The sequence below is a fragment of the Heterocephalus glaber genome, unplaced genomic scaffold (assembly GCF_053883595.1).
Source record: "Heterocephalus glaber isolate CG9 unplaced genomic scaffold, H.glaber_assembly_v1.0 deba00001532, whole genome shotgun sequence".
NCBI classification, from domain to species: domain Eukaryota; kingdom Metazoa; phylum Chordata; class Mammalia; order Rodentia; family Bathyergidae; genus Heterocephalus; species Heterocephalus glaber.
In genome coordinates, this window is record NW_028258330.1 from 17,534,176 (window position 1) to 17,561,307 (window position 27,132).

Sequence of the window (27,132 nt, forward strand, 5' to 3'; positions counted from 1 at the left end):
ATGATTTTGAGGCCAGCCTGGGCTATATAGTGAGTTCAAGGCCAGCCTGAACTACATAGCAAGACCCTGTCTTTTTAAAAAAAAAAAAAAATCTAAAGAAGTTAATCCTGTGTAATACTTGCACATTGGTTTCCTAGACATGTGGCATGGACATATGTCAAATCAAATGTATATGACATAATAGGAAGCAGGGGCAGTGATACCTGATATCTCACTCTGTCCTCAATTGTGTTTTCAGTTGCCACTACTTCTTCCTGGCTAGCCTTTTCTTCCATGCACTCCTGACCTGCTTTTAAGACCAAAAGCCAGAGGCTGAGGGTCGTAGAGTGCTTGCCCAGCATGCGTGAGGCCCTGGATTTGATTGTCAGCGTTGCCAGAAAACAAAGCCAGATTGTAAGAGCTGGAGGTGGGAGGTAGTGCCAGGTTAAGAAGGGCTTTTCTACATGAGGTCATGATGGCTTTCTCGTAGTTACGCTCCTCAGTAAATTCAGATTGGAGGCTGTATAGTGCAAATATTTAGCAGTAATGAAATGGGGCCCATTTCTTCCCTTCCTTTTTAGAAATTTGATGCTGATCCAGTTGAATTATTTGAAATTCCAGTAAAGGAACTAACATTCGACCAACTACAGTTATTAAAGGTATTGACAGTGGTATAAAATGTAAATTAACCATTAGCCTTAGTGCTACAACTGTAATATGCTAATGTTTTTCTTTGTGCACAGGGATGACTACATTCAGCATGTATAGAGGAAGCTTTAGTTTTCTGTTGTAATTTGTGAGAAATGGGTTTATGCTAATCCATCTACTTTTGCATCCACAAAAAAAACTAGGCCATAAGTCTTTATAGGCCGTTTATGGTCTCAGGCTGCGTCTAGCCTGTGATGTCTCTTCTTTAACTCTCTCTACTGTACTTTACAATACAGTTCAGTTACCATTTTTTTTTCTTTTGGTACCGGGAATGAACTCAGGTCCTTGCGCTTGCACAGCAGGCGGCGAAACCACTGAGCTAAATCCCCAGCCCAGTTCAGTTACGATTTTATAGTGCTGTTCATGTGATAGTTGGTTTTACACATATTGTAATTCCTAGGGTGTTTATATATTTTGTTATACGATCTAATTGTACATGCTTCCTTTTTCCATCCCTATTAGATACCTGAATAGATGGTTGATTAATATAAACAATTTCTTAACTTGCAAATTTTTATATTCTTTCCATCCTTGGGTATTTGAGCATGATCTTATGTCACATGTAAAATATGTACTGTAGTTAGTGTACTTACTATTAAACTGATAATTCTACATTTTATTTATTTTTTTTTTTTTTTAAATATATTTTGGGGGGGGTACCGGGGATCGAACTCGGGCCCTTGCCGCTTGCGCAGCAGGCGGCGAAACCACTGAGCTAAATCCCCCGCCCAATTCTACATTTTATAATCTTTGCTAATTTAGGTTTTCAGGTTACCATTTTATTTTATTTTTTATTTTTTGGTACCATCCAGGGATCAAACTCAGGACCTTGTGCTTACAAGGGAGGTGGCAGCACCATTGAGCTAAATCCCCAGCCCTAGGTTACCATTTTATTAACCAACTCTTCATAGACTCTGGCTTTATTTCTGATTGCATTTTCTCTGTGTTTTCTAGCTTTCTCATGTGACAGCACTAAAATCTAAAGATCGGAAAGGTATGTACTAGTATGAAAACACTATTTTCATTTTATAGTTAGCATTAATAGGATATTCCTTTAACCATTCTAACATTCCAATTCTAGGTCATTTTAGTGAATATAATAGTGGGCCATCTGACTATAATTTTATACATGGGAGGTACTTATATATATATATATATGTGAATTTTCAACTGAATATGACATGTGCATAGTAACCATTTTATTGTTTTCCTTAGTTTGATGATGAAAGTTATTCAAAATTTTGTATTTGTTAGTCTTTTTATTGTTTTGTTTTGGTACCAGGGATCGAACTCGGGACCTTGCAGTTGCAAGGCAGGTATATTAGTCTTTGTAAACATATAGCCATTACAAAGTAGAGTAGTATAGAATCTGCATTGAATGCCAGGAGTTTGAAACAGCACTATTATTTATCTCCTGTGACCTTGGACGTATTATGTTTTTGTTTTTGTTTTTGTTTTTGGTACCAGGGATCGAACTCCGGACCTTGCTCTTGCAAGGCAAGCGCCGGAACCACTGAGCTAAATCCCCAGCCCTGGACATATTATGTTACTTGACCTCTCTGTGGCTGTTTCCTGAGAGCTTGTCTTCTTTCCAACATCCCTTTGTAATTTCATTTTGCCTTCCACTCCCATAGAATGTAATAGCCCATACCATTCATTTGAGGTTGTATCCTTTTTAAAACCCTTTGTTTATGCCTGTTCCCTTCAACTAGAGTGTAAGGCTATCAAGACTAGGAAAATAGTTTTATATTCCCAAGGATGTACTTTTACAGTACTATACATGTGGTAGGTTTTTGTAGTTTGTCTGCAGTTGTGATAACATATAATGTGAATACCTTTATGAAGAAATTGTGAGATGCTTAAGACTTCAAAGATTACCGGCAGATCCTAAATATGATTGTACAAATTTATAGATGTTTCATGACTATTAGCAGTAAGATGAGCTTTAACTTTAATTTATATAACTAAAGAATTTCATAATTTTAGTCTATGAATATGTAATACACGCATGTTGGTAGGGCTTGATGTGGATATTTGTTTTTTAGAAAAACTTGTTATTTTGTTTTCACTTTTGGAAAATACTGTGTCATAAGATGATCTCTGTTTTTTAAAGAAAAAGAAAAGATGATCTCTGTTTTAGAATAATGACAAAAGCCACAATAGTAATTATAGGTTCTCTTGGTCAATTTCTGAGCTGATTTTTATATTTTAAATAGAAGTCTTAGCAAAATGATACAATTCAGTTCCATCAGGAAATAACAAATTGCTTCTCGTGAGTACTTGTAAGAGTATAGTAATTCAATTTCTGTAAGAAAATAATTACTTTTGGGGCCACAGACTGGCATTTGTATTAAAATGTGGCATAGGGGCCAGGGATTTAGCTCAGTGGTTTCACTGCCTGCTGCACAAGCGCAAGGACCCAAGTTCGATCCCCAGTACCAAAAATAAATAAATAAATGAATAAATAATAAAAAAAATAAAGTGTGGCAGAGTAATCTTCATGAGGGGTGCTTACTTAACACATGGAGTTTTTAATGGTTAATATGAATAAATGCAAGAGCTTTCACAAATTCTGCATTTCATAAAAGGACGTTATAATTATATCAGTGTGCGGTCTGTTTTTTAGGGTTTAGGAAAAGATGTCAGTGATACAGTGACGGTTCATATACTGAGGTTTTGTTATTTAAAATTTCAGAATCTGTAGTTGAGGGAGAAAATTCCTTTTCTGAAAACCAGCCATTTCCTTCTCTTAAGATGGTAAGTTGCTTCAGTAAAACTAAGGCGAGGGTATTTCATTAATTTTGTTACTGCCCAGTAAGTGATTTTGTTAACTAAAACAACACTGTCAAAGATATATTAATGTAATACATTTGTTTGGGTTTTTTTGGTACCGGGGATCGAACTCGGGACTTTGCACTTGCAAGGTAGGTGGCAGAACCACTGAGCTAAATCCCCAGCCCTATTAATGTAATTTATAATGTAATGGGTGCACTTAGGCAAAGACCTTTTTTTTTTTTTTTTTTTTTTTTTGTGCTGGGGATTGTACCCTTTGCGTCCCATATACTAGGCAAATGCTCTATCACTGAGCTACATCTCCAGCCCTTTTTACTTAGAGATAGGGTCTGGCTAAGTTATCCAGGTTGGCCTCCTGTGTGACTCTTCCTGTCTAATTCTCCTTGAGTAGCTGGGATTACAGGTGTGTGCCACCATACTTGCCTGAGAAGATGAATTTTTGTGTGTTGTACTTGTGCTGTTTTTTTGTTGTTGGGTTTTATTTATTTATTTATTTTTAAGACAGAGTCTTACTGTGTAGTTTAGCCTGGCCTTGGACTCACTATGCTGCCAGGATGGCTTTGAACTTGGAGCAATCCTCTTGTCTCAGCCTTCTGAATGCTGGGATTTCAGGCTGTGCCACCATGACTGGCTCCCAGCTCCATTTTCTTTTTCCCCCAGCTCCATTTTTATTTTGAGACAAGGTCTCACTAAGTTGCCCAGGCTGTACCTAAACTTGTGATTCTTCTGCCTCAGCTTCCCAGAGTGCTAAGATTACAGGCATGCACCAAAAAGCCCCACTTGACTTTCTTTTGAGGTGTGAAAAATTATGGTGAATGTTTAGATAATAAAAAAAGCTTTATTATACAGTAAAAGATATACTGCTGTTAACCCCCCTTAAAATACTGCCTGTCACTTTGAGCACACTTGTCCCGTCATTCTTGCCCCCTTCTAAAGCAGTTCTGAGAGTCTTCTTTCATGAGTGTCTTTGTGGCTTCCTCCATGTCCTGGATGGATTCAAAACATTTATGGCATTTTCTGTTAAATAAAAGCATACCAGTGTGTCCTCAGCTACCTTATTTACTAGATCTGTCACCATGTGACTTCTGGCTCTTCCCCAAAGTCAAAATGTCCATGAAAGGTAAATGTTTTCAGTTGATTCAGGACATGAGGTAGCCACAACAGTGCAACCAAAGACACAACAGAACATTCACCATACTTTTCAATCAAACCTCATGTTTAATTGTAATAAAATCAACCAGGTTATCAACCAGGTTGGCAGTTTAAATGAGAAGATAGTGGTTTTTACTGAAAACACAAAACATTTTACCTTATTTAATGATATATTCTTATTGGTTGCTTTTTTGTAATAGTTGTTTTTTTTTTCTTTTCTTATTCTACCATTCATCTTACCAAAAACAACAAAACTCACTACAAACAAACAAAATTCTAGGTTTTAGAGTCTTTGCCAGAAGATGTAGGGTTTAATATAGAAATAAAGTGGATCTGCCAACAAAGGGTAAGTACATTTTTTTCTCCCAACCCCCTTTAAAAAAAGTTCTTTCAGTCCTGTTTTAATGGAATTAAGTGAAACTAAAATCTTACAGTTTCCTCTGTCAAAGCACAGTGCTTCTTGGACCTTCTAAATAAAGACTATCTTATATGTGAGTACTTTTTAAAGTGATACATCAGTTGTAGAAATTTCAGTCTACATGTGTCTTGTGTGCTCATTAATATGAATGGTTTCTAGGCATACTTATAGACAGAACTCTGATTTAGTTTTTAATCTTCTAATTCTCTATACAAACATATGTTTTAGGTCATTTCCTTAGTAGTTGTCTGTTGGGTTTACAGATAGCAGTAGTTCCCCAGGAAAGGAAGTTTCTGCAGATACGTTTTAAGTCATTCCTAGATTTACTTATTCCTTTAACAAGTATGTATTGAAAAATTGCGATGGGCCAGGCATTTTCTGAGTGCTGGGGACAAGTAGTGAACAAGTAGACAAGACTGTTTTCCTGGAATTAACTTTGAACTACATTAGAGTGGACAATGTGTGTAAATGGATAAAATGCATGATCAGAGGAGTGGACTGGGGTGGGGTGTTAAGTGGTTAATTCAAGTATCATAATTGGGCAGTTGGAGTAATATCCTGGAATTTGTTTTGACCAGATAATCTAACTGCCTTCAAATTAGGCTGTTTGTGACCAGCTAATCTGATCCTGTCAACCAGGATTTTCCTAAAACCTGATTTTACTTTTCTGAGCTTATTTTTAAGACTGGATTATTAAATATTTAAATTTTAATGTCAGTAGGGTTCTTTGTATCTTGCCTGTATTTGCTGAATTATTTTAACTAATTTTTGAGGGTACTTGACGTACCTAAAACCCAAAGAATGAGATTTTGAAGTATATCTTAATTAAGAGTAATTTTCATAATTCATAGTCACTTTAGGGTTTTTTTAATAACTGGTAATTCATAGTAGGATTTCATTTAACATGAAATGCCTTACAGTTTATGAAGATTGTAAAGTCATAATAGACTGCAAATTGCCACATCTTTTTTTTTTTTTTTGGAGACAGACTTGCTATGTATTTCAGGTTGACCTTGAACTTACTATATCACCCAGGCTGGCCTTGAACTCTTGGTGATCCCTCTGCCTCAGACCATAACATCTTTTTTGTTGTTGTTGTTGTTAATGTTTAAGCAAAGGCACTGTTAATAATATAGTTAATTCTTTTTAAAAAAAATTTTTTTTGAGATAGGTTTTTACTATGTAGTGCAGGTAGTTCAGACCAGCCTCAGACTCCCTGTGATTCTCCTGCCTCAGCCTCCCAAGTGCTAGGATTACAGGGGAGCACCATCATTCCCAGAAATTACTTTTTTTTTTGTACCAGGGATCGATCTCAGGACCTTGCACTTGTGAGGCAACTTTTTTGTTTTTTTAAAGAGACCTGAGAAAGTTTATTAGTCAGAGAGTAAGGATGCACTTAAGGGCAGAGTGCAGGTACTCAAAGAAATGTGGTGCCCCAGTAGTTACTTTTTATATAAATGTACCTGAATTTTGGTTGCTGTGCCATCAGTAATCAGGAGGTTTTAGGCAAGTCAGTCTTTTCAGGCCTTTGGCTTTCTCATCTGTGAATTAGGTAGGGGCTGGTCAAAACCACTATGAGATACTATTCTACGCCCGTTAGAAGAGCCATAATCAAAAAGTCAGTGCTAACCATGTTGGCAACGATTTGATTAAAAGGAAACTTTTGCATACTGTTGGTACACGTGCAGATTGGCACAGCCATTATGAGAAACGTGGAGGTTTCTAAACAAGTTAAAACAGAGCTGGTGTATGACTCATCAGTCCCTCTTCTGTGCATATGCCCAAAGAAAATGAAATCTCTACCTTGTAAAAGAGATCTGTACTCCCATCTTCACTCCAGCTGTGTTATAATAGCCAGCATGTATAAATGACCTGAGTGTCCATTGGTGGACCAAGAAAGTATGGTACCTGTGTGTGGTGGAAATGTACTCAGTACCATTTGCCATACTTACACGAGCCTGGAGGAGGTTATATGCTAAGTGAAAAGCCAGCTACAGAGAGAAAAATTTTGCATGGGTTCATTTGTATGTGGGATCTATAAAAATTTTAAATTAAAATATACAGAAATAGTGAGACAACACTGGTTAGTAGGTCAGGGAGGGGAGGAGGAAATGGGGAAATATGGATTAAAGGGTGCAAAACAGCAGATATGTAGGAGGAACAAATCTAGAGATGTCATATGCAGGAGGACCGTAAGTAATAAACTGTACTGTATATGGGATGCATGCAGAATGCATAAATTTTAGCTGCTCTTGCCACCAAAAAAAAAAGAAGTACAGGACAACTATGTGAGATGACAAATATTAATTTGCTTTAGGTTTTTCACTGTTACATAACACACAACATTCTGTTGCATACCTGAAGTAAACATAATGAAATATGTGTGTGTGTACACCCTTTTTTTTTAATTCCCCCAGTGTGTGTGTGTGTGTGTGTGTGTGTGTGTGTGTGTACGTGTGTGTGTACACGCCCTTTTTTTTTTAATTCCCCCAGTACTGGGGATTGATTTTAGGACCTTCCACTTGCAAGGCAGGTGCGGCGCCACTGAGCGAAATCCCCAGCCATCAATGAAATATATATATATTTTTTGTTTTGTTTTGTTTTGTTTTGTTTTGTTTGGTACCTGGGATCAAACTCGGGTCCTTGCACTTGGGAGTCAGGTGGAGGCACCACTAAGCTAAATCCCCGGCCCAATGAAATATATTTAAAAATTTTTTTTAAATATGAGTTAGACTAGATACTCTCAAGAATCTGATTTTGTTTTCAGCACTGCGATTCTACTGTATGTAATGGCCTTCATTTTCCTTTTTCTTCCACATAGGATGGAATATGGGATGGTAACTTGTCAACATATTTTGACATGAATCTGTTTTTGGATATAATTCTAAAAAATGTTTTAGAAAACTCTGGAAAGAGAAGAATTGTGTTTTCTTCATTTGATGCAGATATTTGTACAATGTGAGTAATACTCAGTTTTTCTTCTGTACACGTAGAGTGTAGCTCAGGGTACAAGAGGTGGCTGTTGGATGTCCAGATTTCACACTCCTTGTCCTCTCCTCATGTTACACATGTTTTCCTGTCCCTGCCTGAGGGCTCCTGGGGTACCTTGACCTCTGCAAAGCCTCACCCTGTGTGTGTTTCCCTGGCTTACGTGTCCTCTTACCAGATTGTACCCCTCAAAGGCTTTTCCGTCATCCACTTCTGAGTGTTTTAGCTCTCATATAGAAAAACTTGAAAAACAATACATATTTTTGGTGGTTATACTTGAGTAATGAAATATTTCAAATTTTGCTTTGTTTTCTTTGTATTTTTAAAATTTTCTAAAATCTCCGGCCGGGAATTTAGCTCAGTGGTTTCACCACTTGCTGTGCAAGCGCAAAGACCCGAGTTCGATCCCTGGTACCAAGAAAAAAATTTTTTTTCTAAAATCTCAGAACAATATTACAATTATCCCCCATGAAAAAATATTTTTTTAATTGTCCTTTTTAGGGTTCGACAAAAGCAGAACAAATATCCCGTATTGTTTTTGACTCAAGGAAAATCTGATATTTACCCTGAACTTATGGACCTCAGATGTCGGACAACTCCCATTGCAATGAGCTTTGCACAGTTTGAAAATCTTCTGGTAAGTTATGTTTGAGTTTTTATCTTTTAATTTCCTATGTTTGTGTGTTTTAGGGCAATAGTAAGTATGGTTTATTACTTTACACAATGGTAAAAGGTCTAATATGTAACAAGCAAATAGCTATACTTAGATGTGAATGTATCCACACATTCAACATGTGTGTTTATAAATTATAGCTGGGCCTGGTGGCATACACCTGTAGTCCCAGCACTTGGAAGGCTGAGGTGGGAGGATCATCATGAGTTCTAGGCCAGACTGGACTACATAGTAAAACCGTGTCTCAAAAAAACCCAAAATAAATAAATAAATGATACACATATATCAGTAATACATTGTATATATAAAATATCCATTGTGAACAATAGGGTAATTCTAAGAAAAAATTCTTTTCTCTCCCTGTCTGGTCTACTCTAGAGAGCCCTTTTTTCAATAGAGTATGAATGTTTACCATTTACAGTAACTACATTATTTATTTGTGAACAACCAATTTTTCTTCTTTCAGGGGATAAATGCACATACTGAAGACCTGCTCAGAAACCCATCCTATATTCAGGAGGCAAAAGCTAAGGGCCTTGTCATATTCTGTTGGGGCGATGACACCAATGATCCTGAAAACAGAAGGAAGTTGAAAGAATTTGGAGTTAATGGCCTAATTTATGATAGGTACTTATTTTGCATAAAAAATCTCCCTGGAATGTTAGAAAAAGTATAGCTTACATCTTTTAAAATATAAATAAAATTAAATTTAGTTAAAATTCTGTAGTTCAGCCTGAGGTTTATGTTGATGTTTGTCAGTAAGTTTTTTCAAACTTTGAAGTATATCAGAATCACTCAAGGAACTTTACATTGAGGTGCCTGGGCTGTGACATAGATGCACTGAGTCTTTTGGGGGTGAGAGTGAGTGGCCGTCTTCCCTGGACTGGTTTCCTGTCTACCAGCTTTCTCAGTGGGCTCATCTAGGTCTGTGGCTTTCCATATACTTTCAGTCTTCCCAACATTGCTTATCTCCACTCAGACAGTTCTGACATCAAGCTCCATTTGTTCCAGTTTCTCAGGCCAAATCCTCAGTCTCCCATGGCTGTCATCTCATGCCCAGACTCAGTCAGAAGGAAAATCTTGTTGACTCCGACTCCTAATATACTGCAGTAGCTGCAGCCTGACCACTCCCTCTGCCCTTGCCCGCACGTTGTCTGTTCTCACACTGTAGTCAGAGGGCGTCTTTTTAATCTCTAATAGATTGTGTTCTTACCCAAACACCCAGTCTCCTGTCACCTAAAGGAAAAGCTAAATCATGACAGTGCCCTTATACAAGCTGGTTCCTTCACAACCCCGCCAAACCTCCTTTCCTGTCTGCCCTTGTCTCCTACAACTTCTCTCTATCTTCAGAGAAAGACTTCTGTGAAGACTGACCTGTTACCTAATGAGAGAATAAACCTCTGTTCCCAGTGTACTTCTTGCCTTTTTTCTTTGTTATTTATCACCACCTGATACACACATGTACATACCCAGTATCTCTTGTCTGCTTTTCCCCCATTCCCTATGTGGGTAGGTGCACATGATCAGCTCTATAAGGGTGAGGCCTCTTCCAATTTTGTTCACTCCTTCCAGGGGCCAGGACAATCAATATGTGATGCATAGTAGGAATTCTTATTTGTAGAGAGCTCTTTTGGTTTTTTTTTATTATGTAAGTCTGACAGCCACTAATCTGAGGGACAGAAAGTTTGCTTATGTGTGAAGAAATTTTTGGTTAGAATGTCACTTATTTACTTGCTGATAGAATTGCAGGCTTGCAAAGGAAGAGTGATAAAATCCTCACCAGACTTGCTTGTGAAAATACTTTCCTTCCATTTAGTCCATATTACTCTGTCCTAAAAAATTTTACCACTTTTATGTCGTGAACTTTTTTTTTTTTTTTTGGTACTGGGGATCAAACTCAGGACCTTGTGTTTGTGAGGCAGGCAGCAGAACCACTGAGCTAAATCCCCAGCCCTCCCACTTTAAAAAAAGTTTTATATCACTTTTCATAAGGGCTTTTTGGTTTGTTTTTCTCCACAACTTTGTCTGAAACGATCTGATTTTTAAATCATTACTCAGATACTGCTTGCCTGTGTTTTACTTTTGCATGAAACAGCATGATCTGTGGCCCTTTTTAACATTTTCAACTAATTAAATGAAAATTAAACTTTCAAATTAACAAAAGGAAATGCTAGCTTTAGCAAGTCTTTGAAGATTTGATATGTATATGTATGTATATATGAAAGAAAGAGTGATGCAGCTGTTTTTAGCTGGAGCTGTATCCTTGGAGATGATACCATGTACAGTTTTAAGGGCCTACAAATTTTAGGCAGATCCTTCATCTCAAGGACCTTCATTGGTTAGAGCCAAATGTTGATGTGAAATGGGAACAGGAAGATACTGTGTGATATAACAGAAGCTAAAGAAAGTTCTTTCCATCTTCCTATATTTAAAGAGGAAAGACCGAGTTGGAATTTGGTGGGGGAGGAGGGGGTTACTGGGGATTGAACTCGGGATCTTGCGCTTGGGAGGCAGGCACAGTGCCACTGAACTAAATCCCCGGAATTTGGAATTTTGAGAGTTGCATTTTAGGTGGAGGCAAGAGCATGAATTGGGCAGGATGTTGAAGGAGTGGAGGCTTCATGAGAGCCTAGCACTGGGCTACCCTGGGGGCTGGCAAGAAGTAAGGTGGATTTTACCAGTAGAGGCTTTGTGGAGTTTATTTTTCTTTTTAAATGTAATAAAGAAACTCCATGTATATAATTTAAAATTTTAAATAGTTCTCTAAGGTTTATTAAAAAAACAATGCCTTGTACCTATTTCTTCCATTGTTCTTGGAGTTCTGCCTTACAGTTTTTTTAGCTATTTTCTTCTGATAATTTACTTCTAGATTTCAAAATCATAATACTATTTTTATTACCAAATTTAGACATTATGTAGAAAGTTTTGGATGATTAAGTGATTTGGAGCCTTTGAGGCATTTCTTTAGCAGAGGTGGTGCAAGTAGGTGTTTCAGGTTATCAAAAACTATTTTTCTCTACAAAGCCACCAGAACCACAGTAGCTTTCACATTTAATCATATTTTGCAGTAGATTGTCTCATGTAAACTGCATTTGATTTTCTGATTTTTTGGAAAGTTTTGCATTTATAATCATGAGTAAGATAACCTTTATGTCTCTTAGATGGTTGTTTAGTTTTGGTTGGACTCAGTAAATTGATTCTTTCTTCTTTTTAAGTAAAAATTACTTGTATCTGCCAAATGATGTTTTAAAAATACAGTAGCAGTTCATCATATGTCTGTGTTTAAACATTATCAATAGTTTTGAAGTCCATGTGGGTCTCTACAAAATTCTGTTACCTCGTCTCTCTCAGACATAACCATTCTGAGAGACATAACCATAACCTCTCTCAGTCTTAAACATTTTTAATCTTATTTCTGTCCCTAAACAATGTCATTTAGTTTTGCTTAGTTTTAACTTTATACTTTTGTCATGTTAAAATTAATCCACATTTTTCTATATTAGTTATATAGTAGTAATTTCCATGGCTATATGAGAGTCCATTGTTTATTCTGCTTTTAAGAACACTTAGGTTGTGGCCCTGTTTTGCTATTATGCCCAGTGTTGCAGTAACATTATTATTGATCAGGTCTCCTGGAATATATAAGTAAAGTTTCTCAGGGCAATCCCATTTCACATTGCAACATAGTATACACATAGATATGTACATATACAAGTATGTACCTATACAGAATTTTTTTTTTTTTTTTTGGTACTGGGGATCAAACTTGGGATCTTGCACTTGTGAAGCAGGCGGTGGAACCACTGAGCTAAATCCCCGGCCCACATGTACCTAGACAGAATTTTAAACATAATACTCCTTGAATATTTCCTATTCTTGTGTATTTACTTGTTTAAATGTGAATCTTAACTTTCTAAACTAATTTTGTGACCCACTAGGTCTCTATAGAGAGCTCAGCACATAGAGGCTCCAGCAAATGATTCTGGCATTAGATGCATAACAGGACCATCTGTGGCCATCTGGCATGGTCTGTTCTGTGTTTCCTGGTTTAGCGCAGCCCACCTGAGTTCTCAGGAGTAGTCCTGTCTGGCCGTGCAGGAGTTCAGACACCATGTGTAAGGAAGACTCTGGTTCAGGGTCACCAGGACACATTGTGCGAGGGTCACAGGGCTACAGCATCAGCACCCTCTTAAGAGGACAGCCCTGCCTCCCCTCCTTTTCACCTGGACAGCTCTGGTCCAGATGGCTCTGCTTCTGTGGCTCAGGCCCGGCTTGCTGGCATTCCTGTTTGCCATCTCCTGCTTCCTGTTGCCCGTATCTTTTTCGATTTTGTTTCACTATCACTGATACTGAATACATACTTTAGCATTTCCTGAGCAAGGAGGACATGGGAAGTAAAGCTCTTACGTATCTGCAAATGTTAAGGCTGGACACGGATTCTGTATTAGAAATCATTTTCCATTAACATTTTATAGGCATCCATCTTTAAGACAAAAGCTATATGATTCAGACATTTTGCAAAGGAATTCTCATGAAAAAAGTCAGGCAGATCTAAAGTAAGCCACAAAATTATACAATTTTACATATTTTATATTTGTTTGATCATAGGATATATGATTGGATGCCTGAACAGCCAAATATATTCCAAGTGGAGCAGTTGGAACGCCTGAAGCAAGAATTGCCAGAGCTTAAGAGCTGCTTATGTCCCACTGTTAGCCACTTTGTCTCCTCATCCCTGTGCGGGGACCCTGACAACCATGTGGATGCCAATGGCATTGATAATGTGGAGAGCACTTAGCTTCTACTGTGCAGACCATTCAGCGGTGGCTCTTCTGGGTGTTCACTTTCCATTATTGAGCATTGTTTATCTCTGCCTTTTGGGTTTCTCAGTCCAGTGAAGCAATAATGAAGTATTTTACTCTTTCACTACAGTTCTTGCAAGGATTTCAAGTACGCTATTTAAATCACTTGGCCAGGTATAATTACCAGTCAGTCTCTACAGTGAGAAAACTTATTGGTTGGTAAATATTTTTTAACTAAATAAGCCTAATGTAATGTTAAATTTATATTAAAAACAAATCTTTGAAATTAACTATATAAATATCATATTTAAACTTCTTAGCTTTTTATTTGATCAGGTCTCACATATTTAGCCCTTGAGGAAAATGACTGCATAATTATACCTGACCATGGAAAAAATAAGTACCTCAAATGCATGCATTTGCACTGGTGATTCCAACTGCACAAACCTTTGTGCCATCTGTGTATATAGTTGTTTTTTGTTTTTTGGGTTTTTTTACATCGAGTGACATGCACAGAAACTATTTTCATTCAGTATGAGCCTTTGAGGCTGCTGCCATTTTTCCACTTAATCAAACCAGCCTGGAGGTGCACCTTGAAATTTGTTTCATAAATCTTTGAAAAGTTCTTTTGCATAAATGTTAAAATTTCAGAATACTGCAGGGTAATTTAACATATGAACTATTAGCAAGAAGTATGTATTGCATATTAAGAGTCGATCACAGTATATAAATCCAATTTGATGCATGCTTTAGGTTTTAAGCATGAGATTGTACACTTTACTGTTTAGTCCTTGCGTCTGGTGCTAGGTGAGCGTGAGAAGATGGCAAGGACTATTTTATTGCCTAAAAAAAAGCCTGTTTGTAGGCATTTGAAATATGCTTACTTAGTGTCTCTCACTACCTATTACACATCGTTGCTTTGTGGGTTTGTTTTGTGTGTGTGTGTGTTTGTGTGTGTGTTGTATAGTAGTTAAATCTCCATGCAAAAAAATAAATGTTCTGAATTCTCATATTGGTATTCTTTATTGGTTAATATATATCATGCATGTAATTTATTTAGGAATGTAGAAGATCTTACTAAATGTGTATGCATGGTTTTAGGATTATGCTAAGGTTTCTTTATTTAGAAGTGGAGTGTATTGACATAACTGTAACTTAAGAATGAATGTTAAATAAATTGACAGATATATTTTCTTCATGATAAAATAGAATTTCAAGAAGATGTTACTTTTGTAGAATGGTTTTATAATGTTACTATGAGCAGTTGAAATTTAGTGTTGACCCTAAAGGAATATCTTATTTGCATCCACCTTTTACTTTGTATTCTTCCTGAGGCAATTTATTCATGTATTTTCACATTTTGGTAGTAGCTGAGAACCTAAGACTTGAAATTACATGTTGTGTCTTTCATTTTTAAGCTAAGCAATGCAATTTGGGTCAGATCTTAATTGTGTGAAGATAGGGTCTGAAATCCTATGGTGTTTGTAACACATGTTTAGTGGAAAATAGTTGGAGAAATGGAGTCTTCTATAAGCTTTCTATACTTTTCCCACATCGAATGAAATTTTTTAACATTTTGATGGAAATTGGGGACTAAAAGAAAACTGAAAAAGACTTTTATTTATCTGTAGACCTTTGTATAACACAGCATGTTCCCTGTGGTAACTTGATCAACTGTGTCTGCATTTCCAGTTCTGTTTCTGCCCTATCCCTGCTTCCACTCCCAGCTCCATTATGAGAACTCGCAGGCAGAGAGGAAGCAGACCCTAAAGGAAAGAGGAGCAGACAGGGTGAGCAGGGGAGGCAGTGGGTGTGGGCTTCCGAAGTCTGCTGAGCAGGGCCTCCAGGAACTGCTTTGGCTGCTGACAGAACCTGGGTGCTTGCTTTCTTTCCTATCCCTTCCTCACTTCAAACCAGTGTAGTGAGGATTCAAGCCATTTAAGTGAGGGTACGTTGAGGTGTGTGTGTCACTAACTGGTCCCTTGACACCCATGCTGCCTTCTGTGCCTGCCTCCTGGAAGCTTGGCCTCCCCACTCACTGTCCCTGGGAGGCACCCATCTCCAGCTCTTGCCAAAGCTCCTTCAGATGGGAGGCTCTGTCTTTCTACCCCTGACAGCCTGGCATGTGCTGGGCATGCCGTGCTTCCAAGTACCACCCAGGTGGCCACATGGGGTGTCCGTTGCTTACCAGGCTGCTGCTCTTCCACACCAGAGACCTCGGCTTACTCACTTTAACTCATTCCAGTGTGTGGAGCAGAGTAGAAAAGAAACGCTTGAATCACTGGGATATCAGTTTGTAGCAAATGTCCCTTCAGAATCAAGAGACCCTGTTATATTTACTCTGAATGTAAACTTGGACTTGGTTTACATTTTGAGGATCAGGATGCCTTGTTGGTGTCTATTTTGAACTGTATAGCCACAATGTTAAATTATTATACTTTCTGGAAACATTTGATAAAATGCCGCCATTATACTCTGGTATTTTCACTCTGGAATCATGTACTGTACCTGGTGGATGTGAACATGAGCCCTGCAACTTGCTCCTATGTGGGTTGTGTCTGAAGGGCACCAGAGCTGGCTTCCTGCCACCTGCTTACCTCATGCCATTGTTCATGTGACACCTGTCTCTCTTCCCCTCCAACACCCATGCTTCTGCTTCAGTGCTGCTTTTCTTGTCTGAAATGCCTTCCCTGCCTTCTGTCTGTGTCCTACTTGGTGCCACCTCCTCTGTAAAACTTGCTTCTGCCTTTGATCTGAATTGTGATGGAAACCATTGCAGATAGCCTGTAAATGACACCGCTTCTCTCTAGCTGGGGTAATAAACCCAGAGTGGTTGTCCCACTTGCCAGGTTGGGACATGACTCCCAGTCCACCCCATGTTCATAAACACTGCCTTTGCAGTCCTGTGGTACGTGTTGGCATGAGCTATCTTACGGTCCCTCCTCTGTAACTGGTTATTTCTCTAATAAGATTGTGAGCCCCATAAGGGCAGGCGCTGCTTTGCATTCTAACACCGCTCTAGTGTTCGGTCCTTACCTGTGGACTAGATAAATAAAGTGGTGGCAACAATCCTAGTTTCCTAACACATTGTTTCACAGTGTTTTCGGCAGCGTGCTTGTCTGTGCTGTGTAAAGTGTGTGTGTACACGTGTGTGTTCCTTTTGTGTTCACACCTGGAGTTTTCTGCTTGGAGCCACATTTGATAACTCCCCTGAACCAGATTTCTGCTCCATGCTGAATACGGAAAATTACAGGAATAATGGCTGTTACCTCACTGAGCAGGTGGAAGGTAAGGTCCACCTTTCCTCCTGGGTTGATTGCCCCTTGCTGGGGCAGTGCAGTATCCATGAGTACTGCAGCTCGTGGACTGGTGATGATCAAGGTACCACCTTGGGTAGCACTTTTTGGACCTGTGGTGCAAGCCATCTTATCAGTCCTCAGGGACAACCATTGCCCTGTCTGCCTCTGCTCTCTGTTCACAGCTGTGATGATTTTCTCACAGTAGTGAAGATTTGCCATTCTGGGTTTATAATTGAGTCCTGCTGATTTAGATGTGGATACAATTGATTTACTCTTTCATGTTCTAGGTTTGGATCATGTACTTTGGGGATAGTAAGGTATTCATAATAGAGATATTGTATTATTTTGGCACTCATGATTGAACGTTCATTCAAATACAGTGCACCCACTTAGTGGGCTTGTGGAGGTTGAAAAGTGGAGTTGAGCACATGCCAGAAAGCACAAGGTTAGGACTGTGCCATGCAGTATGTGGTGGAGGAGAGGAGAGGTTATGAGCTGGAACAGTTCATGAGCTCCCAGGCTTTCAGTTGGGTAGCAGTCAGGACAGCTATGAAACCAGCCTTGAGTGACAGTCTGGAAACGGTCCGGTGAGTGGTCATGCTCTGTTCTGGAGAGCCACACATTGGCTGTGGAGAAGATACTAAGAATGCCAGCTAGTGGGTTGGTGGCCTTTAGGAGATAGTACTTTTTTTACTGGTTTTAAAGAAGGGAAGTGACAAGAAAGGCAAGTGTTTAAAAATGAAAGTAGGACTGGCCGTGGAAGCGTGTGCCTGTAATCTTAGCACTCTGGGGACTGAGGCAGGAGGATAGCGAGTTGAAGACCTAGCAGGGCTACATAGTTCAAGGTCAACCTGAACTACATAAACAAGACCCTACCTCAGAAAAACCTAAATAAAATTTATTTTTTTTCTTTTTTGGTACCAGGGATCAAACGGGTCCTTACACTTCCAGGACAGGTGGCGGAACCGCTGAGCTAAATCTCCAGCCCTAAATAAATAATTGATTAAACCATTTGTTTGCAAATTTTCTAATTATCTCTTCACCTCCATCTGATTTCATTTCATTCTTTTTTAAAAAATAATTGCTTTTCTCTTATTAATGGAAATGTAACTTTTGTCTCTTGGAATACTAAACCTAAATTATTTTGAGATCTTTTTCAGGTTCTGTAATGAATTCCTTTTGTAATCATTTTTATTGGCTCTCTTAGCATTTCTTGCTTGTGTGTTTTAGCATTTCATTATTGTGCTTTTGTCTTTTTCTTCTTTCAACCTCTGGTGATTTTGTGATTGTCTCCCTCGAGAACGCCAAACTCAGTCTGAACCTCTCTGTACATGATCTCATTAATGACAGATATGGTACTTTCCTCCAGTGTCACTGAGTTGCTTCATTTTGATTTTTTTTTTTTGGTGTGGTACCAAGGATCGAACTCAAGACCTTGCCCTTGCCACTGAGCTACATCCCAGGCTCATTTTGAATTTTGATCCAAGGAGATATGTTTTAGTCATTTTTGTTTTATATTTTCATACTTTGTCCATTTTTCCTGGACATAAATTTCTTCAAACAAGAGGCCGATTCTTTGCTTACACCTAAGAAAATTGGACTGATGACAAGATGAACCCTTACACATGTATACAAGCACCTACATTGTGTTCAGAGCTAAGACTGGCTTGTCACGAACTTGCTGAATCAGCCTGACAGCTGCACCCCCCGCCCCCCCCACTCATTGTGCCCTAATGAACCCTGGAACAAGCACTTAGCTGTGTTTCCACACCTGGGTGACTGCTGTGATTTGTGCCATGAAGCCCATTGGAGGTTCCTGATTTCCTGTGCTTTCTGCCTGGCTCTTTGGCCCTCCCTTAATTCTGTCGGACCTCTCACATCCCTCTCGTAAATCTCTTCTAAACTCAGTTAAGAGGCACATTGCCTGCTTCCACCCGAAGAATTTGATGGACTGTACCATTGCAAATGCGTGTTGTTACCCTTCAGGCCCGTACATGCTCCAAGGCAACTCTTAAATACTGTGCTTATGGCTCAGCAGCCTGTCTTTTCTCACTGAGGGTACTTCATGTTTTTAGTGTTAGCAAGTATTAAGTAGTTCAAGTTGGTGCTCTTCTGATGTGGTGTGGAGATGGGATAACCACTTGGCAGACTGCAGCTCAGTTAAGCCATCTTGTGTTGGGTGGGTCCAGGACCAGCCCATGGTCTTGCTGCTCTACAAAGTGCAGCTCCTGGCTCATGAACCCTGTGCTTCCCTGTGCCCTCCAGCCTCCTTGCCAACATCTTCCACCTTAGCCCCCCAGCATGCTCTCCAAATTGTGCTTTGCATCCACCATTTTTCTATGAACTCATCTCTGCAAAACCAGTTCAGCAGACTTGGAGTCTTCTGTGAATTTCCCAGCCAAAGCACAGTGCCCTTTCTCCCTGAATTCCCAGAGTGGCTGGCTACTGTCTGCTTGACAGCTGCTTGCCTTGTTACACGTGTGTCTGAGTCCAGCCTGGGCCCACCTGTAATGCCAGCTGCTGAGGAGGCTGAGACAGGACAGTTGGAAGTTTGAGCCAAGCCTGGGCAATTCAGCAAAACCTTTGTCTCAAAACAAATATTTAAAAGGGCTGGGGATGTAGCTCAGTGTGAGAGTGCTTGCCTAGCATATGTGAGGCTCTGAGTTCAATTCCCGGTACCACCACAAACAAAACAATAAACCAACGAGACATTGTTTTGATGGCATAAATACTTCAATCTCGGGCTGTGCTCAGCAGGACTTGTCCCATTTGTTATGATGCTCGGTTGCCTTGTGTGTTTTGAGTGCTCAGTAAGGCATTATGTGTGGATTGTTTGATTCATTGTGATAAAAGGTCTCATTACCCAACATTAAAGAATGAAACTGCATTGCTGTCAGGACCCCCACTAGGTATTGACTGTGTCAAGTATTAGGTGTAAAACTTTAGATTGACAATTTAGTATAATTGTGGGTAGTTTCTGATTTTGCTTTTAATTTTGAGGATTGTGTTTAAACAATTCAAAAGAATATTTCTGATGATGAGATACTGAGTGGTATTGGATAGTTGTCACTTTATTGAATGTGTACAACAGTTCCATGAGTTTTATAACGCTGACCTTGTAGAGCCTCAGGTGCTAGAATTAAAATTCATCTGTTATCACAAAAAAAAAGACAAAAAAGGTGTCCAAAAGGGATTTGACTTTACTGCCACCTGAGAAGCCTGCTCCTGAAACGTCTAGCCTGCAGCTGTCTTCTCAGCATCGTTCCCACCCAGCCTTGGGCCTGCTTACCTACTCTGTGCCGATCCATCTTCCTCCTCCGGCCAGAACATTCATGGCAGCCCTTCACCAGACTCCTTTTTAAAAACTAATTCCCCGGCTGGGGATTTAGCTCAGTGGTTCCGCTGCCTGCCTCGAAAGCACAAGGACCCAAGTTCGATCCCCGGTACCAAAGAAAAAAAAAAGAAAGAAAGAAAGAAAAACTAATTCCCATTTGCCTTACATAATACATTCATGCTGGGGAGTTGGTACATGTACGTATTGCATCAATCCTTTTTTTACTTCCTCTTCCCCTGCCCTCTCTTGCTGCTCCCTCCATCTCTAGACCCCCTTCACATTTGTAAAAGATCTAGCTCTCTGTTTCCTATTGTCTTCCTTTTATTTTGCTCTTTAAATTATTTATACTTTGGATTTTTCATATAAGGGTAACTATGCAATACTTAAGCTTGTGTATCGGATTTATTTCACTATTATGGTCTCAGTGTGCATCCATTTTCCTACAAATGACTCAAATTTATCACAGCTGAGTGTAAATACTGCATTTTGTTTGATCATCTCTTGGACATATAGGCTGCTGCCAATATTTAGCTATTATGTGCTGTATGTCTATAAATGTGGGTATCTGTAATATGATGTGTTTATCTCTTTGGGGGAGATACCTAGAAGAGAACTAGCTGGGTGGAATGAAATTTCTAATTTTAGTTTTTAAAGGAATCTCCATACTGATTTCCACAGTGATTATACTAGTTTATACTCCCACTAATAATGTAAAAGGGTGCGTTTCCCCCCACAGCATTACCAGCATTTGTTTTTGAGTTCTTGATGATAGCAAGTAAGATGGCATGTTAGTGTTGTTTTAATTTGTATTCTCTAATGGCCAGAGATGTTGAACATTTTTTCATGTACTTGTTGGCCCTTTGTACTTCCTGTGAGAAATGTCTATTCATTTCAGTTGCCCATTTTGTTGGATCTTTTATTAGGAGGAATCTAACTTTTTTGAGTTCTTTTTATATTCTAGATACTAGTCCTCAATCAGAGGATTAACTAGCAAATTTTTTTCCCATTCTATAGGTTGTCTCTTCACTAGGTTGCTTCCTTTGTTGTGCAGAAGCTTTTTATTTTGGTATAATTCCATTTGTTGATTCTTTGTGTTATTTTTTGTGCATTTGGAGTTCTGTTCAGAAGGTTTTTCCTTCTATCTGTATCTTTAAGAGTTTTACTGATTTTCTCTTCTAGCAGATTGTTTCTTTGATTTTATTTTGGTGCATAGTGGGAGATATGGATCTAGATTCAATCTTCTGCATATGGACAGCCAGTTTCCCAGCTCCATTTGTTAAAGAGGCTATCTTTCCCCCAGCATATGTTTTTGACCTCTTTGTCAAAGATCAGATAGCTGAATGTGCCTAGGGTTGTTTTGGCATCCTCTATTCTATTCCATTGACTTGGATGTCTGGTTTTGTGCCAGTGCCATGTGGTTTTTATCATAGTAGCTTTGTGATATAGCTTGAGATCCAGTATTGTGATTCTTCCTACTTTGTTCTTATCCAGGATTGCTTTTGCTATTCTAGGTCTCCCCTGGGAAGGGGCGTGATCATAAGGAATATTTCCATAATTTATATGGAACCTTCTAATTTTGTTACCTCAAGAATGCTCAAATACCCATGGAAGCATGACCCTTTAGATGGTTTTTTTGCTCTCAGCATAATGCCCTTGATATCTACCCAAGTTGCCATGTTCAGACCTTATGCACAGTCCATTCCTTTGTGCTGCAGAGAAACCTTCCATGGAATGGTTATTATGGGTGCTGCAGGGCTCAGCAGTGCTTTCCAGACTCTAACTGTCCTGCTCAATGAACTGGTCAGAATGATGGGTGAATGTGAAAGATTGGTGTTTATTTTAAGACAAAAATAAGAGAAAGGAAAAGAAGTGCAAAAGAAGTGCTCAAGGAGAAAAGGTTGCTTAGAAGGAAAAAGAGAAGAAAGTGGCTGCATCCCAAGATGTAAGGACTTCAGTATTCATAAATCTAATACATCACATAGTCAGAAGCAAGGACAAAAATCATACATTCATTTCAACAGATTCAGAAAAAGCCTTTGACAAAATCCAATATTCATTCATGATTAAAAACCCGGAAGAAAATAGGTACTCAAAGACCTTATTTCAATCTGAGAAAAGCCATTTATGACAAGCCAGTGGCGAACATTATATTAAATGGGGAAAAACTGAAAGCTTTTTCTCTAAAATCAGGAATAAAGATGTCCTCTATCACCAGTCCTGTTCAATATCGTCCTTGAAACTACCCAGAGCAATCATACAAAAGAAAGAAAAAAGATATGTATAGGAAAGAAAGAAGTCAAATTATCACTATTTACAATGATATTTTACATAAAAACTAAAAAAAAATCCACCTAAAGACTCCCATAACTAATAAATTCAGCAAAGTGACATAAAATTAACACACAGATATTAGGCATTCCTGTATATCTACAATGAACACACTGAGAAATCAAGAAAACAATATCATTCATCATAGTTTAAAAACATTAAATACCTAAGTGCTGGGTATGGCGGCACATGTCTGTAATCCCAGCACTCAAGAGGCTGAGGCAGGAGGGTAACTGAGTTTGAGGCCAGCCTGGGCTACACAGTGAGTTCGAGGCCAGTCTGAACTACATAGCAAGCCCATCTGAAAAAAGGTTTTTTTTAAAAAAATTAAATACCTAGCTGGGGATTTAGCTCAGGGGTGCATTGCCTGTCTTGCCAGCGCAAGGTGCTGAGTTCAATCCCGGTACTACAACCCCCCCTCCCCAAATTACCTATGAACTAACTTAACCAAGGAAGGGGAAGGCCTCTACAACAAAAACTACAGTGCTCTGAAAAAGGAGATCTAAGAAGTCACCTGAAAATGGAAAAACATTCCTATTCCTAGATAGGCAGAACTAATATTGTCAAAATTGGTGTATTACCCAAAGCAATTTATATATTTAATGCAATTCCAATCAAAATACCAACATAGTCTTCACCAAATTAGAAAAAACAATTCTAAAATGTATATGGAATCAGGAAAATAAGGAATGTTTATGACTGAAGGTCCAAGGGTGGTCAGCACAGGTGTGCAGACAATCACTGGACTTCTCAGCACCAGAGAGATTGCATACTCCATCCTAAATTCTCTTCATAGTTATCTGTTCTGTTTACTGAGAATAGCCTTTGCTGAGAGCAGCCTGTTTGCTTGTGAAGGTCTCCTTCAGACCAGGTATGACAGCACCTAAGTGATCTTTGTATTGGTTGAATTCTGTATCTTGAATGCAGTGCCGGTTACCTGACTCTATATAAGCTGGAGATGGTGTTGCATGCCTGTATTCCCAGCACTCTCGGCAGCTAAGACAGGAGGATCCCAAGTTTGAGACCAGCCAGGGTAACTTAGTAACCTAGCAAAACCTTGTCTCAAAATAAAAAATGTAGGGCTGGGGATTTAGCTCAGTGGTTTTGCTGCCTGCTGCGCAAGCGCAAGGACCCGAGTTTGATCCCTGGTACCAAATAAATAAATAAATAAATAAATAAATAAATAATAAAAAATGTAAAAGGGCTGGGGATGTAGCTCAGTACAAAGGCCCTGGGTTCAATTCCCAAAACCATAAATAAATAGATATAATGACTGTACACACACCATGCCAATTTTATTTAAATACACATTTTTATATTTGTACCATAATTACATCTGATGCAACCATTGGGGGAAACTTGGATGAGGATCTTAATTATATACATGACATGTAGTACATACCTACGAACCTTACTGAGGTTTGAGTAGGGTGAAGGTGACTGAAGGTCAGGCTACGAGATCTAACATGTATGTGCACTTGCCTGGAGCATCAGAGATCTCCTGGGTTTTTGTTATTTTATTTTCTACCTCTTTTAGGACAATGGGAGGAGGAATTGCCCAGAGTCTGTTTAACATTAAATGGGTAGAAGGGAGTGACTTCCTCAGCTCCATTATTTCTAACTGTACTAATTCTACCAGTAACAGATGCCCTTGCAATGTCTGCCTTCTGAGGTTCACCATCCTCTGACTTGGGAGCATTTTCAATGCCTCCCTATCATTTGTGTGAGGGGAGGCCTGGGGGATCCGGAGGGAAGTGGAATGCAGAACCAACCCTGGGTCAAACAGTGATAATCAAGAGTTTTGGGGTTTTTTTAAAGATAACTAAGGAACTAGAAAAGGGAAGAAGGATTCATCAGATGTAAGTTTCCCTTTCCCTCCTGTTTTGCAATGTATGCTGCTGGTTCATGTCTGTGAGGGAATTTCACTGAGGGTATGGCCAGAATTGCTGGTTCCCTAGTTAGCCCACACGGCTGGATGTTGAGACTGCTTCATTTGAAAAGTCTCTTAGTCAACATTTTGTTCATTGCAACAAAAGTCTGGGTCTTGAGGGAAATATGTACAGTGAGGTAGGACAACTTGAGCAGGGCAAAGGGGAGCAGACAGTGGGCAGCTGGGTGTGGGGGTAGCTGTAGGTGCTCTCATGATGAACTGTGCCAATGCCAGCCTGGCTTCTGGATCCATCTGCTGCTGTAAGGTTCACCATAAAATGACATAGAGCAAAATGTCCTTAGGAGCATGCACTGGAGAAAAGAAACCCGAGTTATGTGTACCATGGCTATTCAAAAAGATGAAGTGACTGGAAATTGATTTCCAACTGGGCCTAAAATTCTTTGATCTTAGAATTTATGGCCCATAGCTATAAATACCATCTAAACACTGAAGATGCTCTTATTTATGTATCTAGTTCCTCCTTTGAACTGTAGAGCCCTAAAGCCTCACATACCCAAGTGCGAGCCCCAGTCCTTTTTTGTTTTCATAGTCTGGCCAAGTCGTGAGACTGCACAATCTGGGCTTGAACTTGCGATCCTCCAGCCTCAGCCTGCCAGAGTGCTGAAATTAGAGGTATGCACCACCATACCTGGCTGCAGATGGTAAATTTTAATAATATATTTTATGCAACCCAATATATTTCAACGTGTAAGAAGTATAAAAATGTTAATGAGATACTTTATATCTCCTCTTTCCTATACTAAATCTTTGAAACCTTGTTTGTATTTTTATACATAAAACACATCTCAGCTGAAGATATCCAGAGGTTAAAGTGAAATGTAGTCCTTCCTACCAAACCAATAAAATTGTGGTTAACAAGAAAAAAATATCTGCTCTAGTTTGGATCTGGAATGATCCCCCAAAGGCCTACGTCCTAAAACCTTGGTCACCAGCTTGGCACTACTGGGAGGTGGTGGGACCTGTAAGAGGTGGCTCCTAATGGGAGGTCTTCTGGCCACTGGGGCCGTGGTCTTGAAGGGAAATGGCCCCATCCTCACCTCTCCTACTCTCTGCTTTCATGAGGAGGGCAGCTTGCTGCACCTTATGCCCCCTGGCATGCTGTGCTACTTCCCACAGGCCCAGAAGTGTTGGAGCCAAACCACCAGGGATGGAAATCTCTGAAACAGTAGGAAAACCTGACCTGCTTTATAAGCTGATTGCCTCTGGTATTTATGGCAGTAATGGAAAGCTAACAATATGTTACAGATTCAGTTGTTTTAACTTAATTTCAATGAGGTTCAATTAAAAATTCAGTTCACACAAGCCACATCCCAACTGTTCAGTAGAAGGAATGGGTGGCTCCATATTTGATATGGCAGCCCTTAATGAAACTTCTCTTTTCCCCTTTGTTCTCTCAAGATGCTGGCATCTTCTTTCAGGTACTTTGTGGGTGCTGATGAGCCTGAAGATGGGGTGAGTGTCCACCATTCACAGCTCCTTTTTGGAACATTCTCCTTGCTTCTACTCTCATGGTGACGGCCATCTCCCAAGGCCTGGGGAAGGCACCAAAGGACTTTACTCCTTGAAGATTTCCCTTCCTGCCTTTTACTGTCACTTTCTCTAACACTTTGCTATCCTCGGTGATATCAATATTTGGAGGGAATATTCCTGACATACTGCCTCTCAGTTCTTGGCCAGAAATCTTGTGGTCTCCTCAGTCATTCATTCCCAGGCCCCTACCTGAGACCTGTCCAATGTCAGCACCACTCCAGCAGAAACCGTGTACACCTCGCTCTCCTGTCACTGCCCACTTGCGCTGGTACCCTCCCCCCGACAAGACCACCAATGCAGTGTATTGGCTCCCTGCTCCTTCCTCTCATCTCTCACTTTCTGCCTCACCCAGCTTTAATTAGCTGGTGGTTGTTAGAACCATTTCTGTGTAAGTGATGCGCTCAAGGCCCTTCCTTGTCTTGTCTGGTCACATCCTTCTGACCATTTCCATCTCATGTTCAACCAAACCAAACCAAAAACTCAGGACCTCTAGTTCCCTGATTATCCGAAACTGAATTTTATGTACTATTTATTTATTTACTTATTTATTTTTTAGACAAAGTCTTACTATGTAGTTAAGACTGGCCTTGAACTCTCTGGGAAGCCCAGACTGGCCTTGAACTTACAGCTTTAGTCTTATAATTGAAGTTGAAAACATAATCAAATCCCTTGTAAAGATCTAATGATATTTTTCTTGGTAATAAATTGCTGATAGCTGTTATCATTAATTTAAGCTAAGAGATATTATCAGTTTGTAATTAAACATATAAATAATTATGTTCATTGCAAAATATTTGTGGTGAATAAAGACCCCCTTCAGTTTAAGTGGGGACGCAAACAGCAGCGAACGAGGAGGCAGTAGCAGCTTAGACACGAGCGCCCCCTAGCGGAGACCATGTGCACTGAGGCTCGTAGGGCTGCAGGCCAGGAGTATCTTCCCCAGCTGCGTATGCAGAAGCATCTGTAGGAGGTAAACAGCACACAGATGGCTGCAGGACAATTGGAGGCAATAATATGTGTGTAAGGCATTGGCTCTGTGCTCAGCAGTGAGCTCAATTCTCAGTAAACACTCTCGTTGTGAACCCAAGCAGGTCAGCTGTGCTGAACACACTCCTATCAAGGATCATGGACTCTGGCTTCACGTGCAGGTTACTCGCTCTTTACAGAAAGGTGAAGA

The 27,132-nt window shown here is 39.5% G+C and overlaps 1 protein-coding gene across 7 annotated transcripts in view; it reads left to right on the plus strand.

The window, feature by feature from the left end:
- The window catches only part of Gpcpd1 (glycerophosphocholine phosphodiesterase 1), a 55,249-nt gene extending 40,726 nt beyond the window's left edge, over positions 1-14,523 (plus strand). For 4 of the 7 annotated variants that reach the window (XM_021255027.2, XM_004840786.4, XM_021255025.2 and 1 more), the window contains exons 13-20: positions 561-638; positions 1,642-1,681; positions 3,383-3,444; positions 4,913-4,978; positions 7,872-8,008; positions 8,540-8,675; positions 9,178-9,338; positions 13,320-14,523. In XM_021255027.2, the coding sequence (XP_021110686.1) occupies positions 561-638; positions 1,642-1,681; positions 3,383-3,444; positions 4,913-4,978; positions 7,872-8,008; positions 8,540-8,675; positions 9,178-9,338; positions 13,320-13,509 (870 nt within the window). In that variant the 3' untranslated portion in view covers positions 13,510-14,523. Of the gene's footprint in view, positions 1-560; positions 639-1,641; positions 1,682-2,154; positions 3,345-3,382; positions 3,445-4,912; positions 4,979-7,871; positions 8,009-8,539; positions 8,676-9,177; positions 9,403-13,319 lie in introns of those variants that run through there. The other 3 variants (XM_013070719.3, XM_087188688.1, XM_087188689.1) reach the window with 3 other exon arrangements.
- Positions 14,524-27,132: the final 12,609 nt, after the last annotated feature.